The sequence below is a fragment of the Schistocerca serialis genome, chromosome 7 (genome assembly GCF_023864345.2).
Source record: "Schistocerca serialis cubense isolate TAMUIC-IGC-003099 chromosome 7, iqSchSeri2.2, whole genome shotgun sequence".
Classification (NCBI taxonomy): domain Eukaryota; kingdom Metazoa; phylum Arthropoda; class Insecta; order Orthoptera; family Acrididae; genus Schistocerca; species Schistocerca serialis.
The window spans coordinates 181,506,115-181,518,991 of record NC_064644.1 but is presented as its reverse complement, the minus strand read 5'-3'; the positions used below and the strand labels follow the sequence as shown (position 1 = coordinate 181,518,991).

At 44.1% G+C, this 12,877-nt stretch overlaps 1 protein-coding gene across 1 annotated transcript; it reads left to right on the top strand.

The window, feature by feature from the left end:
* The first annotated feature begins 4,247 nt into the window (after positions 1-4,247).
* Positions 4,248-10,684, top strand: LOC126412956 (uncharacterized). Its single transcript, XM_050082848.1, has 3 exons — positions 4,248-4,427; positions 6,096-6,219; positions 10,539-10,684. Exons 1-3 carry the CDS (start codon positions 4,248-4,250, stop codon positions 10,682-10,684), a joined length of 450 nt encoding a protein of 149 aa, XP_049938805.1.
* The last annotated feature ends 2,193 nt before the right edge of the window (positions 10,685-12,877 follow it).

Below are 12,877 nucleotides of genomic sequence, written 5' to 3'. Positions count from 1 at the left end.
CTCAGGGTACCCTCCGCCACACACCGTAATGTGGCTTGCGGAGTATGGATGTAGATGTAGATGGTCTCGGTTCGATTCCAACTTCTGCCGATATTATTTGATAAGGAGAGATAGATTCTATTCACTTCTGGCTACGCCAAGTGAAGAAGGTATAATGACATTGTGGTCTGAAAATCACATTAAACATGATATTCCTTCTCTACCAAATAGACTTTAGGTGGAACCACAATAAAGTAAGGAGTGGCGACATGTATAAACTCTATCACCAGTAACTTTTCTGAAACTAGTTATTTATTTCTAGTGACGAAGCAAACCCTGTGTATGGTCACAGGACATTTATTCCGTCTCTTATTTGAGCTTCTGTAAGTCGATATAATTGGTTCTGAACTGGGAATGCTACTCAGACCGCCCTTAACGCGGAATTTGATCCCTTCGTGACAATACAGCTCGACTACAACTTGTTGTTTGTTCAAAACTGCAGATTCCTTAACATCTCCACATATTGCGCATGAATGGGTTGGAATCCTGGCCCAGCACTAAACTTTTCACTATGTATTCTCAAGCTCTAGCATGAGAACACCTATCTGCTGGTGGATAATAATTTTTATTTTTAATGCATTTTCATTCGTTGTCAACACTAACGATATCTGACGTTTTTGACTCCCAGTGAGACAGAACTATTTGCGAGATCACTGTAAGTTCAGGGATGTTATTCCGAGCTGCTGGTGGAGAAAAATTCGGTAAGTGTCGCCGCTTTGTGTGTAGTCAACAATGATATTTTACGGGTTCGATTCTCAGTCAGCACTGAACATTTCATCATATTATTTCTATTTCAAACATGCTCACATGTCGCTGCTGGTGTAACAAACCCATATTTAACGTTCCTTTTCTCTAGAATATAACAGCGATATGTGCCGGGTTGGAGTCCTGGAAAGGAAAAATTAATGTTTCGTCTCGTCATTTCATTTAATACATCTAGCTACTGCTGAGAAAATCCGATATGTCAAAGTTGATTGTGCTTCGATAACAATCCGATTAGATTCTGGGTTCGAATCCCTGTCCAACACAAAGCTTTATCTCACTGCATTTCAAGTAAGTTACTTGTGAAGTAGCAATATTTAACATCTCTCGTAGTTCGTTAACAGGGACAAAAGATGCTGGATAGGAATTCGCGTCCGTTAAAAATGTTACACTATGTAATTGTATGTAGTTGATATTTGCTAACTGATACTGTCCAAAAATGAGGTATATCACTCTCTGTATGCCTAGTCAGGAATGACTGTTAATTTCCGTCAGTCACGAAATCTTAGTTTCCATGACCTGGGTTTGAATCCATATGCAGAACGAGTCGGTTCGTCGTGTCATTTGAAGTTCATACATATTCTCAACTAGCTGCTCGTGAATAACGTAAAATTTTAATGACATTTTGTGTTAAATAACAAGTATGGTATGTTACTTTGAAGAGGAAATCATGAATACGACGAACTTACTACGTGCATTACCTATCTGACGTAATAATGAGAGTGATAACATTTCAGGTATGTCAGTTATTCCAATAAATGCGAGCTTACAAGCCCTAAGGACAGTCTTATCCGCGATGAGGTGTTCCCTGATATTTTTAGTATCGTGGTATTACTTGACATCCTGAGTTATTGCGATACAGAGCAGTGTTTTCTAGTGGTGACTTCTTGGAACCATTTTCAATAGTTAAACGACTGTATCAGGGAGCGATTAGAGGACCTGCTAGACAGCTGCGTTATGTGGGTTGCATGGGAATCAGGTGAAATGCAATCCAGGTCGTTCGGATACTTTTGAGCATGAGTGTACTTCGTTAACAATCCGATTAGGTGCTGGGTTCGCATCCCTGTCACAAGCTTTATATGGTGGCATTTCAATTTTAAACATGAGCATACCTTGTTCCTTGTCAATGACACCATATTAAACGTCGTTGGGGGTAGTTCTCAGGACAGTAACTGTTATGACAGGATTTCCAGTTCAGTACAAAGATATTCGTCATTTATTTTCAGGATCTGAATTGATAACTAATACTGGTGCAAACGTCTATACTTCACGTCTCTTTGTGCCCAGTTATCCGGTCTCAATAAGGCACAAAGCTTAGCTTAGGTGGCAATGGCTATAGGTACTGGGTTTGAATCCAGGTCCATAACGACGACGGTGGTCATGTCATTTAAAGTTCAAATTTGTGTACACGTATCTGTTAATGTGTTACGAGAAATTACTGGTGATTAACTGTTAACGTTGAGATTTCCTTAGAGTGCTTGTTGCCGTTAATCGCGTTTTTCTACTGGTTCGTCCAATATCCGGTTTCCAGAGCCACTCGCCGTTGAGCGACCTTCAGCACGTGGATGGAAAACTTTTAGAGAGCGAAAAACTTTTTTCCAATTGCCGTACAGCTTTGTAACTCCATATATTGTCTCAAGTATTTAATTTTGACTAAGGAACTTTTGGAATGTCACTTGTTGTAATTAAAGTTAGTTTATTAGTGTTATGGGGTTTCTCATCGCTAAGAAAGTGTTTTCTAATATGTTTTGTATGACAATATTAGTTGACGCTTAGACTGACTGCCATAAAGACCTTTGGTCTCTTAGTAGCCTCTTGTGGTATCCATTGTGTGTAGTCAAACGACTGTACCCCACGGGGTTTTGGTGTTTAGAGGACCTGCAACACAGCTACGTAATGTCGGTTGCATTCGGCAGTGACCCCACTTTTTTTGCTGTCAAGTGTACATTAGTATGTTCTGCAGAAATGATAAGCATCTCAACCATGTCGGCCCGCGGCTTCGAGGTCAACATCGACAACACGGCGCAACACCACCAGCCTGTAAAATGGATCAGTGAGTCTTGAGCAGAAGTGCACCACGGCTCACAGACGTATGTGCGAACCGCACTGTTAAATCACTGAGTTTGAAAGACGGCGCATTATTGGCATGAGAGAATGCGACGCATCCATCCGAGAAATTGCTGCTTGTGTGGGACGAAGAGTTTCGGCAGTGCAACAGCTGTATGCAGAATGATTCACGGAATGTCGTATAACACGACGAGATGGTTCAAGCGCAACACCCAGACCAGCCCCGAGAAGATCGACACCTAATTCGAATGGCATTGCTGGGCAGACCTACGTCCTCCTCGGATCTGGCGCAAGAGTGGAACTGTGTAACACATCGTAGACTATCACAGGTGACAGTCCGCCATCGTTTATTACGGCATGGGTTACGTGTACGTCGTCCACTTCTCCGCCTACCTTTGATAAACGTGCAGAGACATGCTAGACGGCAATGGTGTACAGAACGACCTCACTGGGGACAGGAATGGCAACAGACAGTGTTTTCGGACGAGTCCAGGCACCCTTTGTTTGAAAATGATGGCTGCATATTGGTTCGCCGCAGACAGGGGCAGCGGCGTCAGTGTGACTGCATTAGCACAAGACATACAGCGCCAACTCGAGGCCTTATGGTATGGGGTGCTATTGGGTACGATCACAGACCACAGTTGGTGTGTGCCCAGTGCACTGGCACCAGAATGACCAATGTGAATGACATCCTCAGACTCCTGACCGCCACCTTTCTGTACAACACTCCAGACACCATTTTTCAGTACGACAATGCACAACCATATGTTGCTGCACGAAAACGTGCCTTCTTGGTGTCACAGGGTGTCAGAATGTTGCCCATGTCCGCCAATAGAAGATGTGCAGACTACTGTGAAACGACGGGCGCAACGCTGTGACCCAGTGCCAACCTCCACAGATGAATTTTGAAACCAGTTGAATGCAGCATGCATAGCTATACCACAGGACGCCATTCGCGCCTTATAAGCGTCGATGACTGAATTTCTGCAAAACATGCTAATGTACACGTCCTGTGAATATGAGCGTCATGTTTATGGTCGTTCAAGGTGTTCTGTTTTTTCTGAACGTGAGTGAATCTTTGTGTAACGTTCTAAGATTAAACAAGGGAAGAAAAAAGGTAAACTAAAAGAAATCAGATGCCAATAGGTATATGATCTTCAAATGCTTCGCTAAGAACCACCAGGCTTATGTGTTAATCTAACATTGATAGGTTTGTAACGTAAACCTGTGTAGTAGCAATCACTCTCAGGGGCTAGAATCTGTCCACCACAGACCACAGTACAAGCTAGTAAACATACCTTTTCGCTAACTTGTAATGCCATAATTAAAGCAAAAGCTGGCTTATGCTGGAGAGTTGCTTGTATATTCCAGTCTCCGGTATGCTAACAGAAGAGGGTGTCGCCGACATGAAGGAGAACTTCACGGCCCTGATCGGCTCCCAGCTGCCGCTGCCCACGGAGGAGCAGCGGACCCGTGCGGCGGAACAGCTGGAGCAGTTGTATTTTGGGGACGAGGGCTTCTCTACAGAGGATATGCAAGCTGTTGTTGATATGCCTGGCGTGCGAGTTGAGGAGAGCAATGTAGTTTTAAATTAAACGTTCAATAAGTCGTTCACACAGGAGAATCGTACAAACATACCGTCATTTGACCATCGGATAGACTGCCGTATGAGTGACGTTGTAGTAAGCATCGCTGGCGTAGAGAAACAATTGAAAGATTTGAAGAAAATAAATCATCAGCTCCGGTTGGAATCCCAATTCGATTTTAAAAAGAATTCTCTACGGCATTGGCCGCTTGCCTAGCTTGCATTTATCGTGAGACTCTCACCGGGCACAAAGTCCCTAGGGACTCGAAAAAAGCGCAGGTAACTCCAGTAACTATGTAAGAAGGGCAAAAGAACGGACCTGCAAAATTACAGGCCAATATCCCTAACTGCAGTTTGCTGCGGAATCATTGAACATATACTCAGTTCGAATATAATAAACTTTCTTGAGACTAAGAAGCTTATGTCCAGCAATCAGCATGGTTTTAGAAAGTATCGCTCAAGCGAAATTCAGCTTGCCCTTTTCTCACATTATACACTGCAAACTGCGGATGAAGGGCAACAGGCGGATTCCATACTTCGAGATTTCCGGAAATAATTTTATACGGTGACCCTTTGCAGGCTGTTAACGAAGTATATGGAAGTTCACAGACATACGAGTGGCTCGGAAACTTCTTAACTAATAGAACCCAGTATGTCGTCCTTGACGGCGAGTGCTCATCAGAGACAAGGGTACCGTCTGGAGTTCCCAGGGAAGTGTGATAGGACCGATGTTGTTCTCTGTATACATAAATGATTTGGTGGACAGGATGGGCAGCAATCTGCGGTTGTTTGCTGATGATGCTGTTGTGTCCGGTAAGGTGTTGAAATTGAGTGACTATAGGAGGGTACAAGATGACTTAGACAAAATTTTTAGTTATTGATATGAATGGCAGCTAGCTCTAAATATAGAAAAATTAAGTTATTGTGGCTGAGTAGGAAAAACAACCCTTAATGATTGGATACAGTGTTAATAGTGTCCTGCTTGACACAGTCAAATCATTTAAATATATGGGCGTTAAGTTGCAAAACTGTGAGAACTATGGTAGGGAAGGCGAACACAGTACAAAGACTAGAAGCAAATTTCTAGTTCTACTAGAGTTACGCTGTGTTTCATAGGTGGAAAATACTCTTATTTCTTTTACTTAGCTCACGTTTTGGTAAATGTAAGTTGTGCATCTCTTTTCCAGTGAGTGTGATTCTGGGAGGTCAGCAGAGTATCCATCTGCCACCGCCGTAACCTCTTCCTTGGATGGTACGAAGATACAATCCGTCGACAATAGTGTCGTTAAAGGCGAAAATAATCAAGAATTCCCCAAAGATCGGAAAATAAATCGGTCGTGTCCTTTTCAGATTAACCGTGCCGGCATTATCTTGAACCATTTTGGCAAACGACAGAAAATCTAAATATGGAAGATAGGATTGAGATTTGAACCCCTTCGCCTCCCGAATGGAAATCCGGTCGCTTAAGCACTGCGTCTAAATTGTGTTTTTCCAATAGTTTTGTTGTACGACGGTTCAAATGTCAAACATTGTATTTGCTTACAGGGGGAAATAATCAGCCCTCTGAAGAACTACTCTGTATGTGTTGATGCGCTTGAATAGTGTCTCCAGATATTTCTACAAAGTAACTTTTTATTTGCAGCTGCTTTCCGACGTGTACTTCATACAACCAGCGGACTCCTTCGCTAGGGCCGTGGCGAACTTCAGCAACATACCTGTTTACTTCTATTACTTCAGCTACAACGGAACCGGCTATATAGAATACGGTAAGTCTTCCCTACGACGCACTGCTTTTCATCTGCATCTGCGTCTACAAGTCAGCTAATAGTGGGTGGCGGAAAGTACTTCTGGTACCTCTATTTGATCCATCCCCCGCCCCCCCCCCCCTTGTCTGTTCCATTCGTGAATGGCGCGTGACTGTCGATAAATCCCCGTATTATTAGCTCAAATTTTTCGAATTTTTACGTTGTAATAATTTCGCGAGACTTATGTTGGAGGAAGTAATATGCTTTGTGTCAGACCGAATTCTCACAGAATTTCAATACCAAATCTCTCCATAAAGCACTGTGCCTCTCTTGCATCGTCTGCAATTGGGGTTTGTTGAACATCTCCACAATGCTCGCGCGCTGACTAACCGACCCCAAGACGAAACGCGTCGCTCTTCCTTGGATCTTCTCTTTCACTTCTATTAATCCAACTCGGTAAGTGTGTCAGACTCATAACTAACACTCAAGTATCCATCTAACAAGTGTTTTGTTAGCCTCTTGTTTCGTGAATCAATTCCTGTGAATCTCAGCCTGACATCTCCTTATCCAACTGTTTGTTTTATGTGGTCTTTCTACGGTAGGTCGTTCCAGATGGTCACTCCTAGATATTTTACTATAGTTACTGTTGCTAGCAGTTTGTCATCAATACTGCGACGGTACCATAGTGAATTTCTTCTCCTACGTACGATCATTATGTCACATTTCTTTACGTTCAGGCTCAACTCTCAGTCCTCGGATCCACCTGTCTTTTGATACAGGCTACTGACGTTGCTACCTTGTTACAGACAACCACATAATCTGCCAACATATTCATGCAGCTTCCGATATTACATATACATTTTGAGAAAAAAAGTGAAACGCTCAGAAGGGTAGGAGGAAGTTAAATGAAACTTCGCGGAAGAAAAGAGTATGTGATGTTATTTTATTGTTCACTAATCGAGTCAGATTTGAGCCATCTAGGTAATATGAACCTACTTACCGGTAAGACGTTGCACCCCCTCTGGCCTGGCTGCGATGGATCTCATAAAGCTGATGAATCCTCTCGTAAAGCAAGCTGTGTCACAAACGTTGTAACTGTTCCTCGATATCCTGGATTTTTGTATCGCGACAGAGCTGATACCGGAGCTGGTCCAACACATGTTCTATCGAGGATACATCTGAGAATCTTTCTGGTCACGAGAGTACTCAACATTACCGTGTCATTCGATAGAGACACGTGCCATGTATGAACGAGCATTGCCCTGTTGAAAAATCGCACCACAATATTGTCGCATGAGGCTTGAGAACGCAGGATGTCTGTGACGTACCACTGCGCCATCAGAGCTACCTCAACCACTACCTGCCGTGTCATAAAGTCATACCCAACGGCTTCCCAAAGCAAGATGGCAGAAGTGACCCTGCAGAGGGTCTCTAAACCGTTGGAAAACTGGGACCTTTCCCCAGGTCGCCACTGTACTCTCAAAGATGGTTATTCTAGGTTTTGCTCACCTACTGTTTATCTCCGAACACCGTGTTCCCCATGGGCCCACATTCCAGGCTTCCCAGTCATGGCAGCTCTCCAAACGTAGCCGTGTGTTTTGTGTCGTTAACGGCAGTCTACCCATGGGACAATCTCTTCGTAGTCCGGGTTCTCTATACTCCAACTAGCTGTTCGTGATAGCCAAGAATGTTGTAGGGGGTTCATTGCTTCTTCTCGAATGGCGGTCACAGATGTGGAGAGGTTACGATGTGATTGGTTCACAATAACGGTGATCCTCCCCTGTGATGGCCAGACTTGTTGGAGCGGCGTCTTGACGACACGTCAACCTGCTCTGACGTTCCCATGCAGTCCAACATCCGAATGTCCCACAAATCTGGATACTGCACGACTGGACCAGACGGGCCGAAGGAGCCCCACAATGAGGCCCCTTTCACACTCTCTTGGGTGTTGATAACGCTGCCTCACTCTAGTACGTAACATCTCCCTGTCCTTCACGCTATTCATGCCCCTTGTATACTATGCCATGTCTAGTAACAATACTTAAGACGAACAGCAGCCGGCCACTGCGGCCGAGGCGTTCTAGGTGCTTCAGTCTGGAACCGCTTGACCGCTACGGTCGCAAGTTCGAATCCTGCCTCGGACATGGATGTGTGTGATGTCCTTAGGTTAGTTAGGTTTAAGTAGTTCTAAGTTCTAGAGGACTGATGACCTCTGTGCTTAGAACCATTTGAACCATTTTTTGAACGAACAGCAACAGCACTAATGCACTCTAGTGATCATTCTGCTTATTTACATGTCTAATCATTTACATACCAGGCTATATTGTGTACGTGTACGAGGTAACATAAACATGCGACCACGTTTTCAGGATGCTTCACTAGTCTGTGAGGCAGTGTATGCACTGACGGAAGAAAATTGCACGTAAAACCTCTCCAATTAGGCTGCTGGATCAGCCCATCATGTTGTCCCAGCCAATCATGCCATACGACTTAACTTTTTACTTGTCAGTTGCCCAGCCATATAGCAGTCGAAAGTAGCAACTGTCTACCTGTCTCTGGAAAAAACTGTTTCTGAAGACTGCATTTAACTTTTCAGTATTGGTGTAATGTTGTTTCAATGTCATTGTAGTGAGCGAGCATCTAGCCAGCAATTATGCTCCACGAAGAGTGGAGCAAAATCCGCTATCTATATGGTCATTAATTATTATGACATCGGAACGAAAGAGCATAGGATGGCTCTTTATCACAAAGTGTTAATCGTTTCTCGCATAACAGTCCGTATCACGCTATTGACTTTGCCGACCATTTGTCTGTCACCAAGGATTCGGCCTCTTTCAATCTGCTACGCCGCATTTCCTGAATTCGCGGTAATTCGCTAATATAATTCAGCACAGTCTTCCACGGCACAAACGTATATACTGTGGTCTCTAATTGTAATCCGTGTTAAGGAGAAATACCTTCCTCCTTTTGCAAGTTCTGGTTCATTACTATTCATCAACGATATTGCAATAGTTTTGTCGTGACCTCCAGTGAATACAAAAGTTCGACCCTGTTTGTCAGCAATGTATTTAGTTTGTTAGCTCACGGATAAGTAGCTAACACAGTGTCCGAGGCAATTTTAGAACACCATCTCGAGACTGTTTGTCCCTGTCATCCATTCTAAAATCATGCATTTAACAACGCGTCGTTGACAGACTGAAATATTCTCGTAACCACTTCCGCATGATCGAAGACATTATACATTATAATTATGACGCTCTCTTCAAAGCGTTCACATATTGTTTTGTTAACTAGGTGACGACAGAACAAACCAATTATTATTTTGTGTTTCTAATTTGAAGCATATCATTCTTCGTTATTTCATAGTTTGACTCCATATTTATCACATGAAACATTGTTGAGTTTTTCACGACAAGTGACAGTCTATAACTATTGGTGTCCTCCCCGCCTACCGAGCCAGCTGGCGCAGTGGTTAACATACTGGACTCGCATTTCGGAGGACGACGGTTCAATCCCGCGTCCGGCCATCCTGATTTAGGTTTTCCGTGATTTCCCTAAAGCACTCTAGGCACATGCAGGGATGGTTCCTGTGAAGGGGAAAGGCCGACTTCTTTCCCTGTCGTTCCCTAATACGATGAGACCGATGACCTTGCTGTTTGGTCTCTTCCCCCAAACAACCCAACCCAACCTTCCCCGCCTTACCAAAGTGTATTGCATTCGATATTTAAGATTTCGCTGCTGTTTATTTCTAGTCATAGTCAGATTTCTGTAGCGAGTATAAATTGCCGCTTTAGTACTACTCACAAGTGACGACAGTTCTGTAATCTTTTCCGGCACGCTTCTGTAACAGTTAAACGGACTCACTACTGACTACACGCTTAGCCTAAAGTAGCTGAAAATCTCAGGTTGCAACCTGACGTAGTCTTCCTTGTCCTTACCAGTGTACCGGTCGCTATTTCCACTGTAGGTCATGTCTGTCTTTATAAACGTAACGAAGTAGTTTTCCTAGCATAAAATTCACAATCTTTGGTTTTCTCTTCCTTGAAAAACCACTAGTTTTTGGAATCATTCTATTTAGTACTTCTCTGGTAATAAGAAACAACGACGTCGTGGCTCCAACGACTACCATTTGCATACTTAACACATTTTTATTGGCAGACTGAACTAAGCTGTTGAACAGTTAGCGTCAGCTAGAGAAACTGTTGCACGTTCTACCACGATTTTTAGTAGAAGTATTGAAAATGCATATGCACCTGTGTAGCACTTTTCACGAAAAATATAGTTAGGGCTTGATAGTGTGAAACATTCTCAAATACAGCTGATGTAAAAATATTTTGCAGGTATGATGCATGCCGGGGAAACCTCGTATCTGTTTCCGAAAGGCATACTGGGACCAGACACGGACCCTAACTCCAACGATGGGAAGGTGGCAAGTCAGTTGACAACACTGTGGACCAATTTCCGCAAATACTGGTACGTCCTGTGAAAAATAATTCTGATTACTTAGTTTTTGCCGGCAATAGCGGCCTGAATCACCAATCACTTGAAGAGAGAGTTAGTCAGGCTGTAACAGCGCCAGACTAAGGCAAGAGGGCTCGTTCCCTTGAGGAAGCCACTTGCCGTAATACGATTTGCTGGCACAGCAGTGTGCCACGGCACCCACCTGGGCTTCACTGCCAACCTGTCAGTCAGTGAGCAGCGAGTTACCGAAACACGGAACACTTCGATACAAGGCGCACATCATATATGACAAAAGTCATGAGCCACCGCCTAACGTCGTGTCGGATCTCCTTTTGCCCGGCGTAGTGCAGCAACTCAACGTGGCATGGACTCAACAAATCGATAAATCGTTGGAGCTCCCCAGCAGAAATATTGAGCCATGCTGCCTCTACCGCCGCCCATAACTGAGAATGTGTTGCCGATGCAGGATTTTGTGCATGAACTGACTTCTCGATTACGTCCCACAAGCTGTGACACCCGGCTTCACCGGCTGACAGCACATGATGATGACTGTGTGGTGTCACCGCCAGACACCACACTTGCTAGGTGGTAGCCATTAAATCGGCCGCGGTCCGGTAGTATACGTCGGACCCGCGTGTCGCCACTATCAGTGATTGCAGACCGAGCGCCGCCTTTCATACCCGAAGGACTGTGCAAGACGGTTTGATAACTTGACTCATCCTGGCGTGAACTCAAGCGTAAAACCTATGACAGATTCATATGGCCCAACATTAAGAAGGATTGGTCTAGGGGGGTGAGAGAGTGAGTAGCATGCTGCCAATGCAAGGTGGACAGATGTCTGCATAAGCAGGTCGGGGAGTTTCCAAAGCTGGCAGACCGATTCTCACATGTTCATTTAAATATTGTGGTACCACTGCCTCCCTCTAATGGTTTTCGCTACTTACTGACTGCCAATGACAGGAGTACTCAACCGGCCAAGACAGCACCATCACACGCATATCAGCAGAAACGGCAGCAAGAACCTTTTTGTTAACATGGATAGTACGGTTCGGCTGCCCATCGTAGACCAACATGGGCCAAGGACGGTAGTTTGACTCAGTTCTGTTCCTAGAGATGTCCAAACTGTCTGGGTTTTGGCGCCATTGTACCATACCATACATCGAGTAACAGGATGGTGGAGCGATGGCACAGAACATTAAAGGCCGCATTCATGTGCCATGAAAACATTTGGACCTTCATGCTGCCACTGGTTTTGTTTGGCCTCCAAACTGTGTGAAAACCAGACATCAGGACTTCCAGAGCGGGGTGTATGGAGAGGCTTTGTGCCTATCATCATTTTCTGTACTGCCCGGACCGGAAGTTGCGAACGTAACACATTTGCTTCAAAAATGGTTCAAATGGCTCTAAGCACTATGGGCTTTAACATTTAATGTCATCAGTCCCCTAGACTTAGAACTACTTAAACCTAACTAACCTAAGGACATCACACACATCCATGTGCGAGGCAGAATTCGAACCTGCGGCCATAGCAGCAGCGCGGTTCCGGACTGAAACGCCTAGGACCACTCGGCCACAGCGGTCAGCTAGCGTGTCTGTGTTGCGAAATAAACATGTAATCCTGAGGAGTAAAGATGTTGAATGTTAAGTACATTTTTTTTATTTAAAAAGCCTTAAGAGTCTTCACACAAAAAATTAGGAGGTCTTACTTGTCAGCACGTCCTCATATGACTACAAGTGACGACGAAAGTATCTGTTTACAAAGTCTAATTGTAGTTAACGATCTATACACATACTGTATTTCCAGTATCTAAAACCAGGGGATACTGAACGCTCACAGGTGATTACTCTGTAGCTTCAAAAAGTGGCAGTCCATACCCGGAAAACATAATATTGACAGCGGTGGTGTAACAGGTAATAACACTCACGAAGTACAATACTAGGCATTAAAATTGCTACACCAAGACGAAATGCAGATGATAAACGGCCATTCAATGGTCAAATATATTATACTAGAACTGAACTGTGATTACATTTTCACGCAGTTTGGGTGCACAGATACTGAGAAATCAGTACCCAGAACAACCACCTCTGGCCGTGATAACGACCTTGATACGCCTGGGCATTGAGTCAAACAGAGCTTGGATAGCGTGTACAGGTACAGCTGCCCATGCAGCTTCAACACGGTAACACAGTTCATCAAGAGTAGTGACTGGTGTAT